The sequence below is a fragment of the Lagopus leucura genome, unplaced genomic scaffold (assembly GCF_019238085.1).
Source record: "Lagopus leucura isolate 7727_CA_CO unplaced genomic scaffold, USGS_WTPT01 Super-Scaffold_100014, whole genome shotgun sequence".
Classification (NCBI taxonomy): Eukaryota; Metazoa; Chordata; class Aves; order Galliformes; family Phasianidae; genus Lagopus; species Lagopus leucura.
In genome coordinates, this window is record NW_024962268.1 from 13,264,207 (window position 1) to 13,286,799 (window position 22,593).

The 22,593-nt window shown below is 37.6% G+C and overlaps 1 protein-coding gene across 4 annotated transcripts; it reads left to right on the forward strand.

The window, feature by feature from the left end:
- The first annotated feature begins 18 nt into the window (after positions 1-18).
- PAIP1 (poly(A) binding protein interacting protein 1) lies at positions 19-21,988 on the forward strand. 4 transcript variants are annotated; one of them, XM_042875171.1, is made up of 13 exons: positions 19-296; positions 1,377-1,552; positions 4,507-4,695; positions 7,279-7,391; positions 9,192-9,303; positions 10,563-10,688; positions 12,056-12,162; positions 13,213-13,330; positions 13,458-13,512; positions 14,138-14,231; positions 18,388-18,477; positions 20,528-20,592; positions 20,729-21,988. In XM_042875171.1, the coding sequence occupies exons 1-12, from the start codon at positions 71-73 to the stop codon at positions 20,544-20,546; spliced, it is 1,425 nt and encodes a 474-aa protein (XP_042731105.1). In that variant the 5' UTR covers positions 19-70; the 3' UTR covers positions 20,547-20,592; positions 20,729-21,988. The 4 variants fall into 4 exon arrangements, with proteins under 4 accessions (XP_042731105.1, XP_042731104.1, XP_042731107.1 ...); XM_042875170.1 differs by having other exon boundaries at positions 20,528-21,988; XM_042875174.1 differs by lacking the exon at positions 19-296 and adding an exon at positions 665-808 and having other exon boundaries at positions 20,528-21,988.
- The last annotated feature ends 605 nt before the right edge of the window (positions 21,989-22,593 follow it).

The following is a 22,593-nucleotide window of genomic DNA, read 5'->3' on the forward strand; positions in this document are numbered from 1 at the left end:
GACCCGGCGCCGCGCCGCTCCGGCTCGCATCCCCGCCCCGTTCGAAGCGCTTGAGCGTCCCGGGCCGAGTATGGCCGAGAATTTCGACCGAGCTCCCGGTGCCGGTCGAGGTCGGGGCCGCGGAGGTAGCATTCTCGCCGGCGCGTCGGAGAGCTGCGGCGGGGCCTGCCCCGGAGGCGGTGGTTCGCACGGCCCCGGCGCGGTCGATCAGCAGCAGAACAAAACGAGCGGCTTCCTCCCCCAGCAGGAGCCCCTGCGGCCTCCGAGGACGGCGCCGCTGGGCACTGGAAGCGCAGGTACTGGGCCGCCGCGCCGCGCGACGGGCCCCCGCCCCCGACCTCGGCGCCGCGGGAGCCGGGAGCCAAGCCCTGTCGGGCCGCGCTCGCCCCTCTTCCCCGTCCCGCCGAGACCGGGGCTTCCCCCGCCCCGCTGCTCGGCCCGGCTCGGCCAGCAGAACGGCGCGGCCTGAGCTGAGGGCCTGCTTTCCGCGGCCCGTTCTCCTGGCGAGTCCGGGCCGGGAGGGGGCCTGTCCCTGCACCTCTCGGCCCCTGTCGCGTTTCTGGGTTGTGGGCCTGCACCCGGGGAATGGCGTAATGCTGCATCGTAGCCTCTGCACGACGCCCCCTGCCCCCCTTTTGTGCGCGCACATCTGTGCGTGCGTGTTATCCGTCTATTAATCCGACCGCAGATGGTCTCATCCTTCCTTGCATCGAAGAAGTCTCAACTCCGGCCTACAGGTTTGAGAAAACATAAACCCAAGGCAAATGCAGCCCGAGGCATTGTTGATTGGTTAACTTTTAAGGACCAGGTATCAGATTTCCTTTTCAATAAACTTGGGAGCTATTCTAATTTGCACTTCTGGAAATGTGCAAACATATGGTTTTAAAAAATATGATTTTTATGCATTTGGTTCGTTTTGTTTTTGCAAATTATTTATAAGAAGGACATAATAGCTTTGAGGAATGTGTTAAAAAATAGTGTTGTCTGCTGTTTATTGATCTTTGAAATCTTTCTTTTGTATTTAGAAGCTTTGAAAAATCCAGTAGGAAAACAGACATACCAGAAGTAGATTTACTGTTTTCTCGATAGCGCTCAGAAAATGTGTTTGCGAGGGAGGGGGTCGTCCCTCTTTTTATTGGCTTTTCTTTTTTTATCACTGTCACGTGAAATCAGAGTGTAATGTGAAAAGGCATCAGTTTCCAAAATTGAAAACTTAACCTATATTTCAAAAAAGCAATAAAAATATCTAAGTAAGATTAAGTATGCTTGCAAGTATGTACTCTAAGTATATTCAAGGTTGAAAAAGTTGCATATTATGTGGGAGCACATAGCAATCAAGCAATGTCTGAGAGAAGCTGTTAATGAAACCTTTCCAGAGCACCTGCAACAGACAAGAATCCCATCTGGATCACGAGTTTCAGTTCCTACTGCTGGACCAGAAATGGCAAAACCTCAGGTGGCTGTGACTCCTGTGGCAATGTCAAAGTTGTCAGTTAAAGCACCTGAGTTTTATCCATCAGGATATAACCCAAACTTCAATCAGAACTTGGCAGTAAGTGTTAATCTTCTGTTCTTAGCTTATTGCAATTTACTTCTATGCCTTCTTGATATCTTCAAGGCTACATTTGCCTAAAAAAATTCCAGAAATTCAGATGATAACCTCCGGAGTCAAGGTAGTGATAGTGATGGTGGGTATTGTGGTGTACATGAGTTAGTGTGGGGTGTTTTTCTGAAGTTTGCAGTAGATAACCACATTCCTTGTTGATTACACCAGACATTGACTCCAGAAACATCTGAATAAGCTATCTTTGTGGAGTCTGCGTTGCATTTATGTCTACAGTGTTTTTTAAGTAAAAGCTTGCTTGTGCTTTTATGCAGATTTCTCAAGTGTTTGAAGCAGAGATGAAGGCTTAATTTAAACTTTAAAAATATACGAAAACAGTGACGTGATAATAAGCAACTACACTGAGACTAGATTTTGAGTAACTAATAGGAAAAAAAACTTACGTTGGATACTAAGCATGGAGTTAGGTGTTTTCAATTCTTTTTTTTCTTATGAGCAAAATAATGTTGCTTGATATTACCTGCTTTGCCAGCTTACTGAATAAAGTGGCTCTCCTGGATAGTACAAGCTTATGGCCAATATACAACTGTAAGCAAAAAGCCAACACAGCGCTCTTCACTTAATGGCTGAGAAAGGGAAAGAGTATTACATTGCCCCAGTACATTGCATATTTTCTGTGAATACTACATTTCAGTTTCAGGACCCAAAAATAAATGCCATTTAGATTGTCATGCGTTTGCATGTGTATAATTGCAAACTCCTGGGGCCGGCAGTGTTGCTTTTCAGCTATTCTGCAAAAGCATGTAGGCATGTGGGAGCTCCTCATTGCTGTGTTGTGGGAATATATTAGAAGTGATCCAGCTTTTAATAAAAATAACTTCAAAATCCTAGCAGAACCTAGACTGTTTATTTGAATATGTTTGATATGTTGCAGGAACCCTAATCAGTGTATACTGTGCATGGAATAGTGATCTTTTGTACTGAATTAACTTCATAAACTGAGTTAATCTGCAATAACATGTAAGTTTAGAGCACCTTATTTCTGCGCAGGTTTTACTCACGAGTTTTAAAATTGAAATCAAAACAAAGTTTTGAGAAACTTTGATTTCTTTGAACTAGAATTAATACAATTCAAATTACAAATCACCTTTGTAATGTTTCCAGGAGTTTCTAGACCTGAAAATTCACATTCCTCTTATAAAGTACACAGTGCTTTTGCTATTATGCGTTAACTTAAGAATAATCTGTTGATTTCTTGTGCTTTAGTAAATTATGGTAATAGCTATGTGTGTCTATATAAAATCCAGTCATTCTGTTTGTCTCCAGTTAGGTGATGCTTCTGTGCCCCTTCACCTCATACAAACAACTCAAATATGCGACCTTGTACATGCAACATTTCTTATACTTAATTTTTCACTAACTTTGTTGTAAGCTTAAATCAAAACAATGATAAATTGTAATTGTCTGAATGGAAATGTTGTGAATACATCTTAGGTATGGGAAAATGGCATTTGGCCTACTAGTTGAAACAGCCTGAGAGCAGGTTTGGCTAATGGATCTTCCCTGTAGACTTCCTGATTTTTAAAGTTATGTAAATCAGAGGGTTATTTGCCATCTGCCTAGCCTGTACATTGTTAGTTCTTTAAGTTTATGAACTGACTCCTAATAGAAGAGAGGCGAACTGCTGATTTTTGGATTAGTTGCACATCCTTTTTCATTGTGAATAATAACATAAAGGGAAGGAATTAGACTGAGAAATCACTGAAATTAATGGAAAGCTTCTATTTGACTTTCAGGGCTTTGAAGCATAAATTTGTAATGAATGTGTAAATAAGTGTACAGCCTTCTGTTTACCTGCTATTTAAAAATAACCAAGAGGAATTTGCTTTATTTTCATTTAGTTTATATAGTATGTGGTGCTGTATTCTCTGTTAAACCTTAAAGTCTGCCAGTAAGAAATGTAACTTACTCTAGAAATTACTGAACTAAATCTGTTCAGTTTTTAAAGTATATGTTATTACTAGTGAGTTACATCACAAAATACATTCTTCCTATGCTATTCCTCTCATGTACTTGCACTGTAATCATCCGTAACTGTATTAAAATGCTGCATTCATTTTTTAGTGAACAAAATTAGCAGTCGTCTGTTTCATCACTGAGAGCATAAACATTGGTTAAGTATTATTGTGCTTGCTCCTTCTTTCTTTAGGGAGCAGGTGTGTTTACTGTCTGCTTTTTAACTCAGTAACTGCAAATTAATGCAATACCACTTAAGAAGACATGAAACAGAACTATTTATCTTTGATCTGTTGCCAAAAAAAATGCAGCTTCACTAGCTTTAGAAAATCAGTTTTCCTGGCCTAAGTTTTTGCATAGGAATACTTTACTGTATTTATTATATTTCTGCATTTTCTCCCTCTCTTGCTTATTTTGGAGCACAGTGGCACTCTCTGTAAGTGCAAAATATTTTGTTTCCAATTTCCAGTTACTTTTCCTTCTACAGTTCATTTATCTGCAGCACAGTATGTGTACACAGGAAGAAAGGTTTTGAGTCTCAATTAGGTAGTTTCTATTCTTAGAAGGTATACTGACTCCTTAGCTTGTTGATCTTACATCCATTATAGCAAACCGTGTAATTTGGTTGTTCTTTGTTTTGTGTTATTCCTTATTTCTTTTTTTAGTCTATTGGCATGCTTGTCTGAGAGACCCTAGTCTCTGTAAAAGCATGTTACTTAGTTCTTCTCATAGCACTACTGAAGCTTTCTGAAGTACTGAGGTTTATACTCTCTAAAAATGTTTGTGAACCAGGTAGTAAGAATTGCTATCACTCATGCCCAGCATCAGGAGTTACTGGTAACTAAGGGCTGTATGGTTGCTTCTGGAGTTGGCAAGTGTAACAACTCTAGGTTCATATTAAATATTATGTTTTTTCATTGCTATAGGATTCTTCCTTTGAAGATGGATATGGTGGCTATCTGACTTTGGCAGAATATGTACAAGGCTTCCTAAACCATCTCACTGAGCAACCAGGTTGTTTTGAAACTGAAATAGAACAGTTTGCTGAAACGCTGAATGGCTGGGTCGTTACAGATGAGGCTTTGCAAGAGCTTGTTGATCTCATCTATCAGCAGGTAGCCTGTGTATTCTACTTGATATCATGGATTGGATGCCTTTTGTTACTTAGTGTCCAAGACACTAATAATTGTACATATAATAATTAATATAATAATTAATTAATTAATAATATAATATAATAATTGTACTAATAATTGTATCTGTAGCATTTTAATGGTTTTCAGTCTCTCTTTGGCCTGCAACATGCAGTGCAAGATTTTGCTGGATATGCTGTAATGATAGCTCAAGTGTGGGATGTTTGACTCATTGATAAATTTACAGTTTCTCAGTTGCCTTTATGGTGTATCCTAATCTTCCAGGTTACATGCTAAATTGCAGTTGCGGCACTTAATTAAAGGAGTCATCTTTGCTGTATTTGCATAGCAGGTATCAAAGTAACTCTTAAGCCATGTCTGAGTAATGTGTTTTGATTCTTTCCTGCAGAATATATTCATAGAATTATAGAATGGTCTGGGTCGAAAAGGACCACAAAGATCATCTAGTTTCAGCCCCCCTGTTATGTGCTAATGTGGGTTGCCAACCACCAGACCAGGCTGCCAGAGCCACATCCAGCCTGGCCTTGAATGCCTCCAGGGATGAGGCATTCACAACCTCCTTGGGCAACCTGTTCCAGTGTGTCATCACTGTCTGAAAAATTTCATTCTAATATCTAACCTAGATCTCCCATCTCCAGTTTAAAAGATTCCCCCTTTTCATATCACTGTCAATCCATGTCAACAGTCATTCCCCCTCTGTTTATACGCTCCCTTCAAGTACTGGAATGCACAATGAGTTCTCCCTGGAGCCTTCTCCAAGTTAAACAAGCCCAGTTCCCTCAACCTTTCCTCACAGGAGAGCTGCTCCATCCCTCTGATCATCTTAGTGGCCCTCCTCTGGACTCACTCCAAGAGCTCCACATCTTTCCTGTACTGGGGGCCCCAAGCCTGTATGCAGTACTGCAGATGAGGCCTCACAAGAGCTGAGTAGAGGGGGACAGTTAATATTGTTCATAATGCTTAGATACTTTTAATTCCTTGAAATTTTAACTAAGTAGTCACCTCTGTATATATCACCCTTCAGGAAATATACTTTTACTCACAGGCTTTGATTTCACTGTTGATCTAATAGTAACTAGGTCCAGTCCCATAATGGCCATGGAAATGAGGACACAGACCTTAAACTGAACTCTGCACTAATTGGGGAAGCCATTGGAGAGAACAGTTGAATCAGTTGAATCCAATCAAATGAACTGTTGTTCCTGTCATTTGGGCTTACTACAGAGAATGCAGTCACACTTGGGCTTGCTATTAATTACACTGGATGTCTCCCACCTTGCTGAGTTGATTGCTTTCAAACACTTGAAGAACATGAGCAACTCTTATATTCCTCATCTAAGTGCAGATACTTGCAGAATTTTTATCTGAAATACTATGGACTTTGCAGAGGCTGCATGACTGGTTGGTTCTCATACAGGACTCAGTCTTGAGTTTCTTACTATCATACAGTTTCTTATTATACAACTGCCAAATGAGTGCTGTGTTTGGCAGTGTCTTTTTCTCATCCTTTATTTGAGTACCTGGAGGACAGTGAATAAGCAACAGAAGTATTCAGTATAATTTTACTGAAAGAAAAAAAAGAAAAACAGAATTCATCTAAATAGCAAACATTTGTATAGATTAAATAAACTGACTCACATTTAATGCAAACCTCTAATTTTGTCACCTCATCTCCTAGTTTAAGAGGCCTGGTATTGTAGTTGGCTGTTGCTTCGTCAGCTGAAAATTGCTGAGTGTAACAATCTGAAACATAAATTTATGTGGGAAGTGAAATTCATCTCAGTGGTTTTTTATTGTATGTTTCGATACTAGTCCAGCTTATCACAAAATTCTTACTACATTGCCAAAGTGCGTTTGTAAGTATCTGCTTCAGTGATACTAAATTAAATCCAGTTGAGAAGATCTGTAGATAGTAGGTCTATTTAAGGAAAAGGCTAAAATGAAGGAGGAGGAAAAAAACAAAGAAATCCTGTGCAGTTCTCCCTTCTTTTGAGGGTCAGGTATCTCGCAATCTATAAAGATTAATCATCTACTTCCCTCTGTTGTTCCTAATTCATTTACGTATATAACATTCCTTGTCATGTTGTACTCTTTCCCTAGGCATACTCTACTGCCAAATGTAGATTCTGGAACAGATAGCTCTGAAACTGCATCTGTGTGGGATTATTTTTGTTTAATCAGTCCTTGCTCTTTGAAAAAGTGCATGTCCCTGAAGAAGTCTTAATGCACTCTTTGGATTTATTTTACCTCTTTTTATAAACAGTTTGTAAGTAAGTTTTAGACACTCTTTGAGATAGGTTACAGTGGAAAAGTAGAGTTGAATACTCAAGGCAAAAAGCTACAGAATCACCTATAGTGAATATTTGTGTTCTGAAATGCGCGTAGCAGAGTGTTGAAAATTAATGTGCCAAATAATAATTAATCTTCTCAGTGATCCAATCAACTGTTGTTAAACAGCATTTTCTAATATTATTTTAAAGGTATTTCCTCACAACCTAATCATTACCTGTACAAATAATTGTTTATTCACTTTTATTTTGAAAGGCCACATCTGTCCCAAACTTTTCCTACATGGGAGCAAGGTTATGTAACTATTTATCTCACTGTCTAACCATTAGTCCACAAAGTGGGAACTTCCGACAGTTGTTACTTAAAAGGTGAGCATCAGTGTGTCCTTTTAACATCTATTACTTCCTGTGGCTGGATTGTGTGTCGTCGTCTTTTGTATGTAACTGTTAAATTAGCATCCAAAGAAGTATGTATTCAAAACAGAAGGATTTTAAATTGAGAGCTATTAAGGCAGAGGTGCATACTGGATATTGAATATATGCACATTTTATTGTTTTAATACAAAAACAGGATTCAGTTCAGGCTCTATAGTCTCTTCTGAACTCAGTACCAAATTATAGAGTGAATTTGAAAGCTAGTCAACTTCAAAAGTATCCTAAAAATTTACATAGTATACTGATTTTCTTTGTCCTGTCCTTGTTCTTTGACTCTTACTGGAACTTGGTTTTTTTTTTTTTCTTGAATTACTTATGTGGCTGGACTTGCTGTGTAAAGATTTTTCACTGATCGTCTAAGTTGCTTTTGCTGTGTTCATTGATCAGCCAAATCACTTTATCACACCAAATAGATGCATAAAATGCAGAATGATCCACAATTTTCAGAAATGTGGGGGATTACAGTTCAGTGATTAGACTTCGTAGATCACATGATGCAACATCTTTTAAATGATTGTGTCTCCTTTAAAGTCTTAGCGTATGACATTTGAAGGATTAATACATTTTACTTCAGGAGTGTTTAAAAATAATCCTTTTTTCTTTAAGGACTTTTGGCTTTTTAAGCATAAGGCTTACTTTAAAAGTTTCACTTAGTACGTGGATACTTACAAGCAAAAGCATGGTAAGCTTAAAAGATCATCAAAATGAATTTTTGAAATCGGAAACAGTACCTTATGGAAAAGCTGAAAATACTCTGTTGTTGTCCTTGTTGCAAAGGAAATAAGCTTTTCTCCTTCGTAGTGACACTACAAATCATCATTTTTATCTTGTCTTTTAATTGAACAGTTGGAATTGTTTCTTGAATGAATGAAGGAAATCCCTAGTAATAGTGATTATTGGTTTTAAAACCAACCCAGTGATAAAATTAGCATCCTAAAAATGCAAATTTGAGGTTGCTTATGCTTTTGCATCTACTATGGATGAAATTGGGATGGAGTGAGGATAAAAAGGCTAACTACATGAATACATTTTCTCAGTCCAAATTTGTACGTAAGATGTGATATCTCAACTCCTAAAATTGTTTGGATTTCTCAAACATTTCCCAGTCCATTTCTTAATCTCAGTGTGTAGATATTGAGAATACGTTTGAGATTGTCTTGTTTTCCTTTCATTCTGAACTGGTTTCAAACTGCTGTGTAAACTAGCGCAACCCTTGACACGCTGGTTGAAGGCTAAAATACTGTGTCACTGCCATATTACCTCTAGTTATAAATGCTGTTAAATGTATTCAGCTTACACCACCAGTTATAACTAAGTTATGCGTAGCTGTCATTTAAAATTGTGGCATAAAGAATTTATCAAGTGTAAAGACATACGTGGCGATGTGAGCACTACCTAAAATGGGAAGAAGCATTTCAGTACCTCCTGTATTTCTGTTAACATTTAGATACCTGTGTTAAACTTGCATTCATATTGTATTAGGTGTATTTTTGTCTTCAATATCTCAGTGTTTGAAACCACAGTCATGTCATCATATTTATTTACTGAGGACAAAAAGCACTTTGCCTTTGTGAAGTCCTCTCATTTCCTTCACAGATCATGCTTTCCAAGATTCAACATGGAACAGTTTTAACACAGTTCATAAGTTCTTAGCGCTGTACTAGATCAGTAGCATATTGTATGTGTTGGGATGCTTACAGACAATAGCTATATGATTTTGTTTAATGTTTTCAGGTGTCGAGCAGAGTTTGAAAATAGAGATGAAGCTGCAAAAGGAGATGAAGCTACTCAAAAACAATTTCATGCCTTTGTATTGTTCTTAGGTGAACTTTACCTTAACCTAGAGGTAGGAAGAAAGTTATTTTTCACATGGTTCTTCATTAATTTTTGTTGTGTCTGAGCAAATACTGAAATGAAAGGCATCATTTCAGGTATGGTTTGTGTTGGCTTTTGTTGCTTCTTTATGTAGAAGTGAATAAGCCAAAACATTTAGAACATTTTATGTGACGAAGAAACAAGCAAAAATGGACAGGATCATTAAAAGAAAAAAGCGTATAAAGATGCCTTTTTTAAAAAAAGCATAAGAGTTCATTAAAAGAACCAACGATAGACTACCTTTCCTAAAACTTGCCTGGTCATACCCACTTTTTTTTTTGGAAAATTTGGAGTGAAGATTTTTGATATTTTCCTTCCTCTTGCAAAACCCTCAGATGTTAAAATCTATCAAAAGCAGATTTGGCCACTAGCTGGAGCTACTAAATGCTTGAAGAAGGGGTGGGAGATTTCAAAATAAGCAATTAGAAATTGAGACCATTAGTGGGATTTCTTCTTAAGGTTTGAATCCTTGGCTTATACATGAAACACCTAGTCTTTTCTTTAGACCCGTTTTTTCTATCTGTAGTGCATACATTCTATTTTTTTGTACAAGATAACCTTACTTGACTCTTATACCTGTGAGTTCAGCAAAGTCACCAACTTCTGTAATATGCTTGACAGTTTTGTGGGTTTTTTTACTGGAGTATTTCAAGGATATAATCTAATGAGATAAAAATGTTCTTCTATCATGAGAAAAAAAAGCAATTCTCCAACTCTTCCATTTTTGTACATAAGTGGGCTTTGAAATGTACTTTTTGGTTTCTGGAAGTAAAAAAGGAATCTTTACAGGAAGTATGAGGGAAGAAGGAGCTGTCCAGTTTTGTGGAGTTACCCCTCTTAATTTCAAACACTTTTCTATAATTTTAAAATACATGAAGAATGCCTTACAGAAGTAAGTTATTACAGCTGTAGGAAGAACCTGAGATTCCAAGAGTTTGGGATGATACAGACTATTTGCCAGGCATCTTGCATTTTTTCTCAGCAATTTAGTAACAAAAAAGAGAAAGCTAGAAATGCATTCTTATGCTTCGGTTAGATTTATAAGAATATCTTTCAGCCTGTGTTCTAAAATAGTTGCGCTAGTTGGTGAATTCTTCCAGCTGAAGAGTTAAACTGCAATTAATTACCAAGTAATTAACTATGTTAATCACGCAGCATTTAGGAGAGAAAATATAACTAAATTAATTTCTGAAGCTTAAGTTTTTTAAGTATGTTATTAATGTCTTGCAGATTAAGGGAACAAAGGGACAGGTAACACGAGCAGAAATTCTTCAAGAAGGCCTTCGGGAATTACTAAATGCGCTTTTCTCTAATCCTGTGGACAGTAATTTGATATGTGCTGTGAAGCTGCTGAAGGTGAGAGTAGTTTTAAATGAAAAAAAAAAAGGAATTTCACAAGTGAGGACAAAATTCATCGGCACTGTTTCTTTATGTAACTGTGTGTGCATCATACTGTAGTTGAAATACAAATATTAGAATGCTTTGATTTTTCTTCATCTGGGGTAAGTAAAAAATAGAGTACATCAGTACATATAATGGGAAGCAAAGAGAATGACATCTGGTCATCTATGGTTCCTGCTGCTGAATCCAAGTGGGGGCTGGAGTGGAGAGAGGAGAAAAGATAGGAGGAAAAAAAAAACAGGGAAAGTGAAAGAAAAGTCAAGAGAAAACCTATTTCTTCATGCCAGAGGCCAAATGTATTCCTTGGTAACAGATTTGAGATCTAGGCTAGCAGAAGTATCATATCACAGTTTGTTTTACAGACCAGTGATGTGATATAGAGAGATTTATAATCATGGATAAGTAGAAGTTCAGAATTGGTTGGGTGAAAGGAGAAGGTTAGTTTCCTATTCAGCATAAACATCAGTGGAGTTGAGCAACTGTAGTTTTTGGGTATCCTTGCTGTGATGTTTTTCCATGCCCTGTGAATGCTTGAGCTGAATGCCTCAAAAGAGAAATGAGCATTGCATGAAGTCAGTGGATTGAGCTTCTGTAATGCATAGAGTGAATGCAGCATGTTTTATGGAAGTCTTTGCTTCCTTTTTTTAAGTGCTTGAAGGTTGGGAAGAGAAAATGGAGTGGTTTTGGATAAGTGGAAGAATATTACTTTTAAAATCCCTGATAGATAAGGAAATGTTTGCTTAAAGCATTTTATTTCTGAGATAATAGATGTATCTCAGCTTTGAGAGTGATGAGGGAAACAAAACTGCAATAGAGGAAATGTGTACGGGCTTTTATGCCTTACATTGTCAGTTACATAAAATGAGAGGAAATCTGTATGGGCTTTTATGGCTTACATTGTCAGTAACGTGGAGTGTACTTTTTTCATTAATACCATTATGAACTTGAGCAAATAAAAGAAAGCTATATACTATTCAAAAGTATTAAAATGCAGGACCGTATACAAGAGCAATAGAATTGAAGCAAAAGGGTAAGCAATCCCTTCAGGTCTTTTGCCACTTTTGTTGTGGGAGAAAACAGTAATCAATTTCAATAAATTGTAGGGTTTGGGGCATGCTTTCTGTTTTAAAAATACTGAGAAGGTCTATCACTTTCGTTTTCTTGAGGGTTTTTTTGTTTGTTTGTTTGTTTCAGCAAAATGTTCTATCATATATCAAATCCTACTTTATTATCTGAATGTTACAGAACCTATTATATTGACAGTTTCTTAAAGTTTTCTGTAATTTGCCTTTTAAAAAGTTGTACTCATCCCTTGTCTTTAGTTGACAGGCTCAGTTTTAGAAGATGCTTGGAAAGAAAAAGGAAAGGATGATATGACTGAAGTGATTCAGAGAATTGAAAATGTTGTATTGGATGCAAACTGTAGCAGGTGAAAAGATAAATTTGTTCCTTGTTCTGTTTGCTTCACTAAACAGAAAAGCTTGAAAATCCTCAGGAGTACTGAACATGTCCAAAACATGCCTTCCCTAAAAAACTTTTGTTCACTAAAATTGAGGTCCTTTTGGGTAACTTTGTATCTAGTATGTAGTATTTTTCAACTGATAGTCTTGGGATTTTTTTTGTTTTTATTCTCTATCTGAATAGATGTGGTTAACAACATTTATGCTCTCTCTTAAGTGCTTTAGGCTTTAAAAGCAAGTATCAATGTAATGATGATGATATCTCCTTGTTCATACTTTTAAACCAGAATTTAAGCCTTAAATATGGTATTTAAATCACTGTAATTGAAGGTGCAAAATGGAATACAATTGTATTGTTTTTTTTTTTTCCTTTTTGAACATACCTTTTTGGCAAGGTATTACTACACGCTGCAGAAAGTAGAGGAAACAACTGAAGATACTTTCTTTCCTCTCTCAGTAAGAACTCTTCTCCGTGAAATTTCTTCAAAGAAGAAAGCAACTTCTTTTATTTTAGGGAAGTAAGGAGAGGTGATACTCAATATATTGAAGACCTTAATTTTGCCCCATTGAGTACAGAATTTCAGTTTGAAGTAGGGAGCTAAATTCAGAAGCATAAACTGGATGTTTGAATATCGTTCACCCACCCTCCTCTCTGTTCTCCCTACTATACTAACCTTTTACAAGAAGATGTGTTACTCTAGTTGTGCTGCAGATTTGTTATATTGAGAAAAACTATAGCAGTTTCTATATAACATGGACTCCCTACATCAACACATAGGAAGTGGAGAGAGTGAGTATCTCTTAATTGACACACAGAGCATTTAGATTTGCCAGGGGAGGCGGAGCGGGAAATGGGGGAAAGACTCAAAGTTACCTGTAGGTTGGAACAAATTTTTGGTTATTTTTGGAGCTTATTCTGTGAGGTATCCATCTAGCATTCGTAGGATAACAGATGCCAATTTCCTTGCTTAGCAAGAGAACATTCTAACTTCTGTGGTGTTCCTGTTTGGTATTACCAGAGATGTGAAACATATGCTTCTGAAACTAGTAGAACTGCGATCAAGTAACTGGGGTAGAGTTCTTGGAACTTCTTCACATACAGAAGCTACCCCTGAAAATGACCCAAACTATTTTATGGTAAGAATGTACTTCAGTTCCTTAATTTATATGAATTTAATTTGATTCATAGACGTCTGTATCGCTAAAAACTTGAAACAACTGCTTCTTTGAATGTATGTGATTTTCTCTATAACTTTATCCTTAGAATGAGCCAACATTTTACACTTCTGATGGCATTCCTTTCACTGCAGCAGATCCAGGTACATCCTGTTTAACGTATATTTTCTTTAATAAGTTGTAATTAATTGTAATCTTGCCTAAGTACACATGAAGTTCTTTGTAAAACATCTGAAACTCTTGAAATTTAAAAGACAAAATTATGTATGAATTTCTGGCTTTGAATTGTGCAAAACATCCCTTACTCAGGATTTAGAAAATGAAGATATTTGAAATTAAGGATATGTATTTTAGTTCAAAGTATTCCTCAGCACTTGGTCTCTTTTCAAGGCCAGGAAACTTAGTTTTATACACTGTTAGAATCATGGAATCATTGCTGGATTGGAAAAGATCTTCTAGATCATCAGTTCACTAAAATATGACCCTTAACTGCCTAGCATTTGTTTTCTAACATCTGGATGCAGCATAGTATGGTGTCATTTGAGATGAAGGTATCTGTGACTACCTTTACAGTTCTGTGGGATTATGGATATTATTCTTGGAGTTTGGTTGATGTCTTGAAAAAACGCTGTACTATTTTTTTTTTCCTACTGTTTCATTCCATTTATGGTTTCATTAAATAACCTACTTTCAAACTGTGTAGATAATTGTTAATTTAGGGGACTGATCTCACTGTATATATCTCCGTCTGGCTTTTTACTATGTCAGATTACCAAGAAGAATACCAAGAGTTGCTTGAAAGAGAGGATTGGTTCCCAGATTATGAAGAGAATGGAACAGATTTATCAGGAGCTGGAGATCTGTATGTATACTTCTAGAATAACTTCCTTAAAGATAACTTTCTAGATACTAGTTGTTCTTACTGCAAACTTAAGAATGCCATCTTGACAAAAATTAAATAATAACTATTGCTCAAACCTACAGTAGAAGTTAAATATTTGTTATGGTATATGTTGGATTATAATCACACAAGTTCAAAACAAATATTTATCCTTCTGAATATTGTAATGAAGTTTCAGTTATTTCTGAACAGGTGCAAAGTTTGTGTTTTTTTCAGCATTAAAAAAAGTGAAGCACCTGAGCTTCAAGCATTGTGAGGCAGCCTGAGTTGGCATATACTGAGTTGTGTGTTTGTCATAGCCAGAGATTATGACAATAGTCAGCCTTTCACAGGGTAGGTTGCTAGGTTTTTCTCTTAAGCATAAATTGTATTCCCCAGTCACATGGCTGTTAAGTATTTTTGTAAAACACAAAAAGCAACCTCATAGCAAAGGAGGAAGCAGTAGATGAGAATATAGTCTGATTTTCTGATATTGGTTTTTAAGAACCTAATTGGAAGCCACTAGAAAGAACAGGGTCTAAAATAAAGTTTAGAGAACAGGGTCTAAAGGTTGAGCTTTGTAATCATATTGTTGAAAGAAATTTGAATCTAGAAAGTATTGTCAGTGCTGGCTTCATGTTTGATAACAGCTCTGGCCTAGATCAATATTTTTCTTAGTAAATTAGAAGACTTGGATAGAATAGCTTCCATCTGCTAAGGGTACTTGCAGAAATTATGGGTGAACATAAATTAGAGATGCCATCAGAAATCAACAGGCTAATATTGAAGTAAAAACATCTATTTGAACAGATTGTGCTTGTAAGATCAAATTAAATGCAAAATGAAGACAGATAGCACTTTAAAAAAAAAAGTGTATCTGAATGTGGAAGACTGTCTCAGCCTTTATGAGAACTGACTTCAGAACATTCTTTGCTGAAAGCTTAAGAAAAGCTTATGCAATTGTATAGTATTGATCTTCTGTCAGCTATTTCTTGCAACTTTCATGCAGTAAATGGGGTCTCTGTGCATCTACACTACAAGAGAAAGAGGACTGATTATTTAAGGCAGTGCTCAAGAAATTATTTTTTTATATATTTCCCTGACAGTTACCATGGTTGTGTGAAACCTAACATTTCTGGCCCTAGTACAGATAAGAGGCCAGGCTGGATGTGGCTCTGGGCAGCCTGGTCTGGTGGTTTCGCCAACCAACCAGCAGGGGGTTGAAACTAGATGATCTTTGTGATTCCTTTTCAACTCAGGCCATTCTATGATTCTAGGAGGATATGTGATTGCCTTCGTTGGAACTCATGCACAGAAGATAATAACTTCAAACAATTGCACACTTACTGAGAGTCATTAGCTGCTGACTTTTTAAGAATTACATTCCCATTCTATCATACACAGAATGACTTGGGTCGGAAGGGACCTTAAAGATAAACTAGTTCCAATTCCTCTGCCTTAGGCAGGGTTGCCATCCAGTACCTCCAGCTGCCCAGGGTCCCAACCAACCTGGCCGTTAACTCCTCCAGGGATGGAGCATTCAAAACTTCTCTGGCAGCCTGTTCCAGGGCCTCACCACCCTCCAAGTAAAGAATTTTCTCGTACTGTCTAATGTAAATCTCTATCATTTTAGTTTAAAACCATCTCCTCTTGTTCTGCCACTATCAAAGCTTGTAAAAAGTTGGTCTTCCTCCTGTTTATATGCTCCCTTTTGAGCAATATGGTCTCCCTGAAGCTGCCTATCCTTCAAGCTGAACAAGTCCACCTGCCTTAACTTTTTTCATAGGACAGGTACTCCAGCCATCTGATCATCTTTATGGCCTCCTCTGGATGTGCTCCAACAGCTCCACATACTTCTTGTTCTGAGGGCCCCAGGCCTGAACATAGTACTGTGGGTGGGGCCTCACAAGGGCAGACTGGAAGGGGATAATCACCTCCCTCTGCTGACCTCTCTTTTCACAGAATCTTTTTCATAGAACCACTGAGGTTGGAAAAGACCACTAAGATCATCTAGTCCAATAATCATTCCCTCACCATCATGCCTATTAAAACATGTCCCTCAGTGGCAACAGCTACCCTGCTTTTGAAAACCTCCAGGGACAGCAGAAGGTTGGGAAGACTTTCTGGGAAGCCAGTTCCACTGCCTGAGCACTCAGAAGAATTCTTTCTTTGTACACATTCCCAGGCCCTAATATCTTTCTTGTAGTTAGGAGCCCAAAACTGAATGCAGTACTCAAGGTGTAGCCTCACTATTGCCAAGTACGGAGAAATGATCATCTCCTTACTCCTGACTACTGTATTTCCATTCATAATAATCAGTATTGCAGAGAGGATGCCATTGGCCACCTGGGCACACTGCCAGCTCATGTTCTGCTGTCTGCTGATTAATACCCCCAAGGACCTTTTCCTCTGCAGTCTTCCAGCCACTCTGCTCTGAGCCTGTTGTCATGCATGGTATTGTTGTGACCAAAGAGTAGGACCTGGCAATTGATCTTGTTGAACCTCACACAGTTGGCCTCAGCTCATCAGTCCAGCCTTTCAAGATCCCTCTGTAGGTCTTTGTATGTGCAGGCACATTAACACTTCCTTACAACTTGGTGTTATCTGCAAATTACCTGAGGGCTCACTCAGGCTCCTCAATGCAGCTCAGGATACAGCTGGCTTTCCAGCTGCAAGCATGCAATGCTGGCTTGTATCCCTTTTTCTGTCCTCTAGAACCCCCAAGCCTGTCTCTGCAGGGCTACTATCAGTTAGTTCTTCTTCCAGGATGTACATGTCTGGGATTGCCCTGACCCAAGTGCAACGCTTGGCACTCGGCTGCATCGAACTCTACTTCTCAAGCTTGTCAAGGTCCTTTTGAATGACAGCTATTCCTTAAGGAACATTTGGATGTTGTGTTGAGGGATATGGTTTAGTGAGTACTACTGGTGATAGGTGGATGGTTGGACTGCATGATCTCGTAGGTCTTTTCCAACCTTGGTGTTTCTGTGATTCATCTGCAGACTGGCACAGAAAACCACTGTGTGTGTAACTGATCAAGATGCTGAAGAGCACCACTCCCAAGGAGATTCCTGAGGGAGACCACTCATTTCTGGCCTCCACCTGGAGAGCCATTGAGCACAGCCTTCTGGCTATGACCGTCCCATCAGTTCATTTTCCACTGGATAGCCTACCCTTCAAATCCATCTCTTCCCAATTTAGAGATAAGGGTATTTTGTAGGACCATGTCAAATGCCTTACAGAAGTCTAAGGAGGCAATGTCAGTTGCCCTTGCTTTGTCAGCTGATGCTGTGATTATAGAAGGCCACCACATTGATCAGGCATGATCTGCCCTTGGTGAAGCTGTGCTGGCTGTCTCAGCTCACCTCCTCAGCTCACATGTACCTTCATGTATCTTCCAGGAGACTGTGTTCCATGGTCTTTCTGCTAGCTGTGGGGAGTAGAAAGCTGTTAAGTGAACCCCATCAGTTTTCAGTGCTGTTTCGAAACTCTGTGGTAGTCTTCACTCTCTGCAATACTTATTACTATTAACAGAATCCAGTCTTTCTCTGACCTAAGTATAACAGGTCTTTCCTGAAGAAGAAAAAAAAACGGGCAGGATATGATTTAGTAAAAGGTACTATAATACAAATACAGAAGAGATGAATTGAGTGCCTTCTTATGTGTATTAGCAATTTGGAGTATAGGTTGTCCATATAATAACTTCTTCCAGCTCATGTGCAAACATGATAGTTGATGCAGTGTTTGAACTAGGACGTTGACTAACTGAAGGTGATGCTAATTAACCTTTTTTCAAAAAGATTAGCACAAATTCATTGTGAAATTTTGGAAGGAAGTTGTTTTACATTGTATTATCCACTTTGTCTGTCATCCAAGATACTTCTTTAACCTAGTAGGCAACATGATATCATCTAAAATGGTGTCAAACACTGTAATGATTTGTACCTGTGCTGCTTAGAGGTTTTTACTCTCCATGCCATTGCTTTTTTTCCTCTTCATCCCCTTTTAATTAATGTTACAGTTAACAACTACTGTAAAGGTCTGTTTTGTTCTTGACGTCTATATGAATATTTCACCAACATACTGTTGCTGAAACTGTATACTTAAGTTTACTTTTGGTGTTGTGTTTTTTTTATAGATACTTTGATGACATTGATGATGAGATGGATCCAGAAATTGAAGAAGCATATGAAAAATTCTGTCTAGAATCTGAACATGGGAGAAAACAGTGAGAAGTTACACATAAATATTAAATATGTTTGCTAAAGCAGTTTAGGTATGGTTAGAGTGTAAGGGGATGCATAAATTGAAACATTTGTACCAAAATAAGGAAGTTAAGTTTCTCCAACAATTGAAGATACAGTTTCCCTTTTGTTAAACAGAATCTGCCAAAAATTGTAATCACATGCCCTGTATCTTAAAATGTTGTGTATATATCATAGTTTATTTTATGTACAGGTGTACGGACAATGTTTTGGCTGCAATAAAAATTCAACTTAAAAATATCGTAATGGAAATTAAATTTTAACTAAAGCGGAACTGTCCCATGAAATTTCTCTTGTGGGAGAAAGGAAAGAACAATTTGATCTTTTAATTGCTTGCTTCTAATATGCAGTAGAACTCTCCCATCTCTTTTATCACATGCAAGCTATCCTTTTTTTGTTGTTTTTGTTTGTTTTGTTGCTTTTCTTATTGCTAAGGAGAGTATGATCCAAATACAGATTATCTCTGTAGATTTCAATCATGGAATCATGGGAAGTAGTTTGTGAAGATTTTGTGTCTTGTGGGTTGTTTTGTGGGGATATCTATATATAATCATATATATATATACACACTTCTTTTTTTTTCTTTTTTTTTTGCTTTGTTTCTTCCCTCTTTCCTCTACCCTTTTGTGTGAAGTCTGGACACATTAACATGAAATATGGGGATATTGTGAAAAACTAAGCTGTATTTTATAAGTCAGGTGCTTTCAAGATCTGTGGTTCAGATAAGCTTATTTCTAACTTTTACGAGCAAAAACTATCCTTTAAATATCCTTTAAATTTGCCGTGTTCTTCAAGACTACATGAATATAGTTATGGTTGAACCAGTGCTCCTCAAGAGTATGTGCAGTGCTCGATATATTTTTGAATGTATCTAACATGTCTAACCTTCTGGCAACACTTGTAATTTTCTCCATCCTTCTAATTATTTTATATAAGTTGTCTTAATTTTGTAGTTTGAGTATGTTCATGTATTTCATAAATGTTAATGTTCTGAAACTGACTGCTCTTTTTTGACTCAATATAATCATGTTAGTCTATAAATTCCATAGTTGCTGTTGTTGCCAAACTCAGTTGTACTGTTTCTTGTTATCTGTTTCTGGTTAGACTAAGTAGAATCCCTTACTACACAAATACACACACACAAAAAAAAAAAAAAAAAAAAATCCTAAACAGTAGCTACTGTAAAGAACATGTTGTTGTAAATATGCATGTAAATAATTCTGTTAATATTTCACTGTAATACGTTTGGTTAAATGACTTGTGCGTCTGCTAATACAGTGAGCACTGTTTTCTGGGTGTTTATTGAACATTCATTTAGGTTGGAGTTTTGGAAAATAAAATTTAACTAGCTTTGTTTCCTTTGTTATATTTTCACTGTTTTGCCTTTTTGCTTAAAAAAAGAAAAAAATTTTTTGATTCTTCTGTATTTCTCCTACCTGCAAAAGTCCATTTTTTCTTTAAAGTAGCAGCTGCAGAGAGGATGCGAAATTTATAGAAGGATAGTAGCGGTCAGCAGATCTGTATTAACATTTCAGAGTCTCTAGATGAAAACCCAAGAAGCAGAAACGTGTAAATTAAATTATTTCCAGATGAAGATACTTAACACGTGCATTCTCTGACATTAGATTGTGCGTAATTTTCTTTAAAAATTTCAATTCACATGTAGGTCAGTCTTCTTACGACTTTACAAGCAGATTTCTTGTGGAAAACATATTTCTGAAAATGGAAATTCTCAGTAGCATGACAAAGGAAGAAGGATTTGCAAAATTCATTACAGTAAATTAAGAGCTTCTTCAGGGGACTCTGCCTTACATGTTCAAATGTGCACCTCTTGAGCAGCGTGTTTTTATGAAAACCAGGATACATACACTATCTGTACAAGCTGATGTACGTGTCTCACATGTAATTAAGAAAATACCCCAAGTCATCTTGTACAAAAATGTGAATTAGGAACTGTATATTTTAGGCAATCCAGATCAATACTTACAAAATAGGCTTTTTCTGTTTTTCCAGGAAAAATAATGAGAGCTGAATATTGGGACTTTCGTTCAAGGTAGTGGAGATTCTACATACACAAGGTTTGTGAGTGCTTTAGAACAGCTTTACTACAATAAGGAAAAACTGGCTTGAAGTCTCCTTTACTCAGTAAGGAAGACAATATTGTGTTTACCGTAAGAATACAACAGTCTTTCCTGCTTATCCTAAATCTCACAGGAGTCTAATACAAATTACTGACAATGGAATGAGATGTAAGGGTGCAGAAGAAGGAAGCGGCCTTTGCTTTGCAACAGTCACCATTTGCTGCTTATCTGACCAGTTTTTAACAGCCAGTAGCTCTTCTATGTATCATAGAGGTGAGCCTCCAGATGTTTAAGGATGATTTCACCTATGCTTCAACATTTACAAATTAGTAGTGTACTGTGTAAAAGTGCTTTTCATCTATAAGCTTCTAAACATCAACTTGCAGGTGAACAATTCTTTAAAAAGATGCTTTTTTTGTGGCACAGTGCTAAGCCAACGAAGTTAATGGTAACATGGAAACTTGAAGAGAGAAGCAAAGCCAACTTTTTACGTACAGTTCCAACAAGAAATGTTCATGGAATCTGAATTGTTCTTGTGACCAACTGATTAACTTCACGCCACAGAAAGTATGCACAATATTTGACACTCTTGGCAAAGAGTGATTTTTGTGATTGAGTGAAAGCGTTTAGTACTAGATCTCACATTGCTTAAAGTCATTTAACGCAGGGCTGCAGGACACATTGCTTTGCATGCCATCTGCTGTGAATAAGTTTCATATTCAGAAACTTTCTCAGCAATTTCTTTCTGCTAAGAACTTTTGCTATTGGTCTACTTTTCTTTAATTAGGAAAATATCACTAAGCTTTTGAATTTTGCTTTTAAGAGTAATTGTAGTGCTACAGAAAGAAGTCTGGATCAAGTAGGACAGGTGCCTATGATTATGCACAGTTAGGATTATTTTCAAGTGACATCCATTGTGGCACTGAGCTTCACTGTCACTTGTTCTGCATTGTTAGTTATTTTTATTTCTCTTGGGACTGGCATTTCCATATCATCATGTTCTGCCTTTCTCTCCTTCCTACACAGAACTCACTTACTGAATTAGTAATAACTCAAATTTGCAACTTTGCTTCTCTTTGACACAATTATAGTTCAAATCATCTCAGTCATAGATCCTTCGAGTTTATATAGATTTTCAAAAATGATGTTCCAGCCAAAAATCAAGAATGATACTGCATATTTGTACTTCCTGAATTGCTGATGCCATGTCTACCTACTTCAGTCTGCTTGACGCACTTCCACAGTTACCAAGTTTTGAGTTGTGACCCTAGCACTGTAGTTGCCAGCAAAAAAACTACGCCAGCATAAATTCTCCAATATTTTAAAATATAAGAGATGTACCATTATTTGTATTTTTAACAGATAAAACCTGAATAAAGACTAACCAAAACTAGAATATGCATTTCTGAACTATAATCCAGTTCTATCAAATTTTACACTTGTTTGCTTTAAATCAACTATCTTCCCACTTTTAGTTTGAAACTATTTCCCCTTGTCCTGTCATAGAATCATAGAATCACTCATGTTGGAAAAGACTGTAAAGATTCATTCCAGCCATGACCTCACCATATTACCCTAACTAACAACCCTCTGCTAAATCATGTCTTGAGCACCACATCCAAATGGTTTTTAAACACATCCAGGGATGGTGATTCAACCACTTCCCTCGGAGCCCATTCCAGTGCTTAACAACCCTTTCTGTAAAGAAGTGTTTCCTGATATCCAACCTAAACTTACCCTGGTGCAACTTGAGGCCATTTCCCCTCATCCTGTCACCTGTCACTAGTGAGAAGAGACTAACCTCACTCTTGCTGTAAGCTCCTTTCAGGTATTAGAAGAGAGCAATAAGGTCTCCCCTCAGCCTCCTTATCCCCAGACTGAACAGCCCCAGTTCCTTCAGTCTCTCCTCATAGACCATATTCTCCAAGCCCTTCACAAGCCTTGTTGCTCTTCTTTGGACCTGCTCCAGCACTTCAGTGTCCCTTCTGTACTGAGCTG

Coding starts and splice junctions, on each gene's coding strand:
- PAIP1 (XM_042875170.1), top strand. CDS start 71: ATGGCCGAGAATTTCGACCGAGCTCCCGGTGCCGGTCGAGGTCGGGGC. Junction 297..1,376: donor GCTGGGCACTGGAAGCGCAG/GTACTGGGCCGC, acceptor AAACCTTTCCAG/AGCACCTGCAACAGACAAGA. Junction 7,392..9,191: donor CGACAGTTGTTACTTAAAAG/GTGAGCATCAGT, acceptor TAATGTTTTCAG/GTGTCGAGCAGAGTTTGAAA.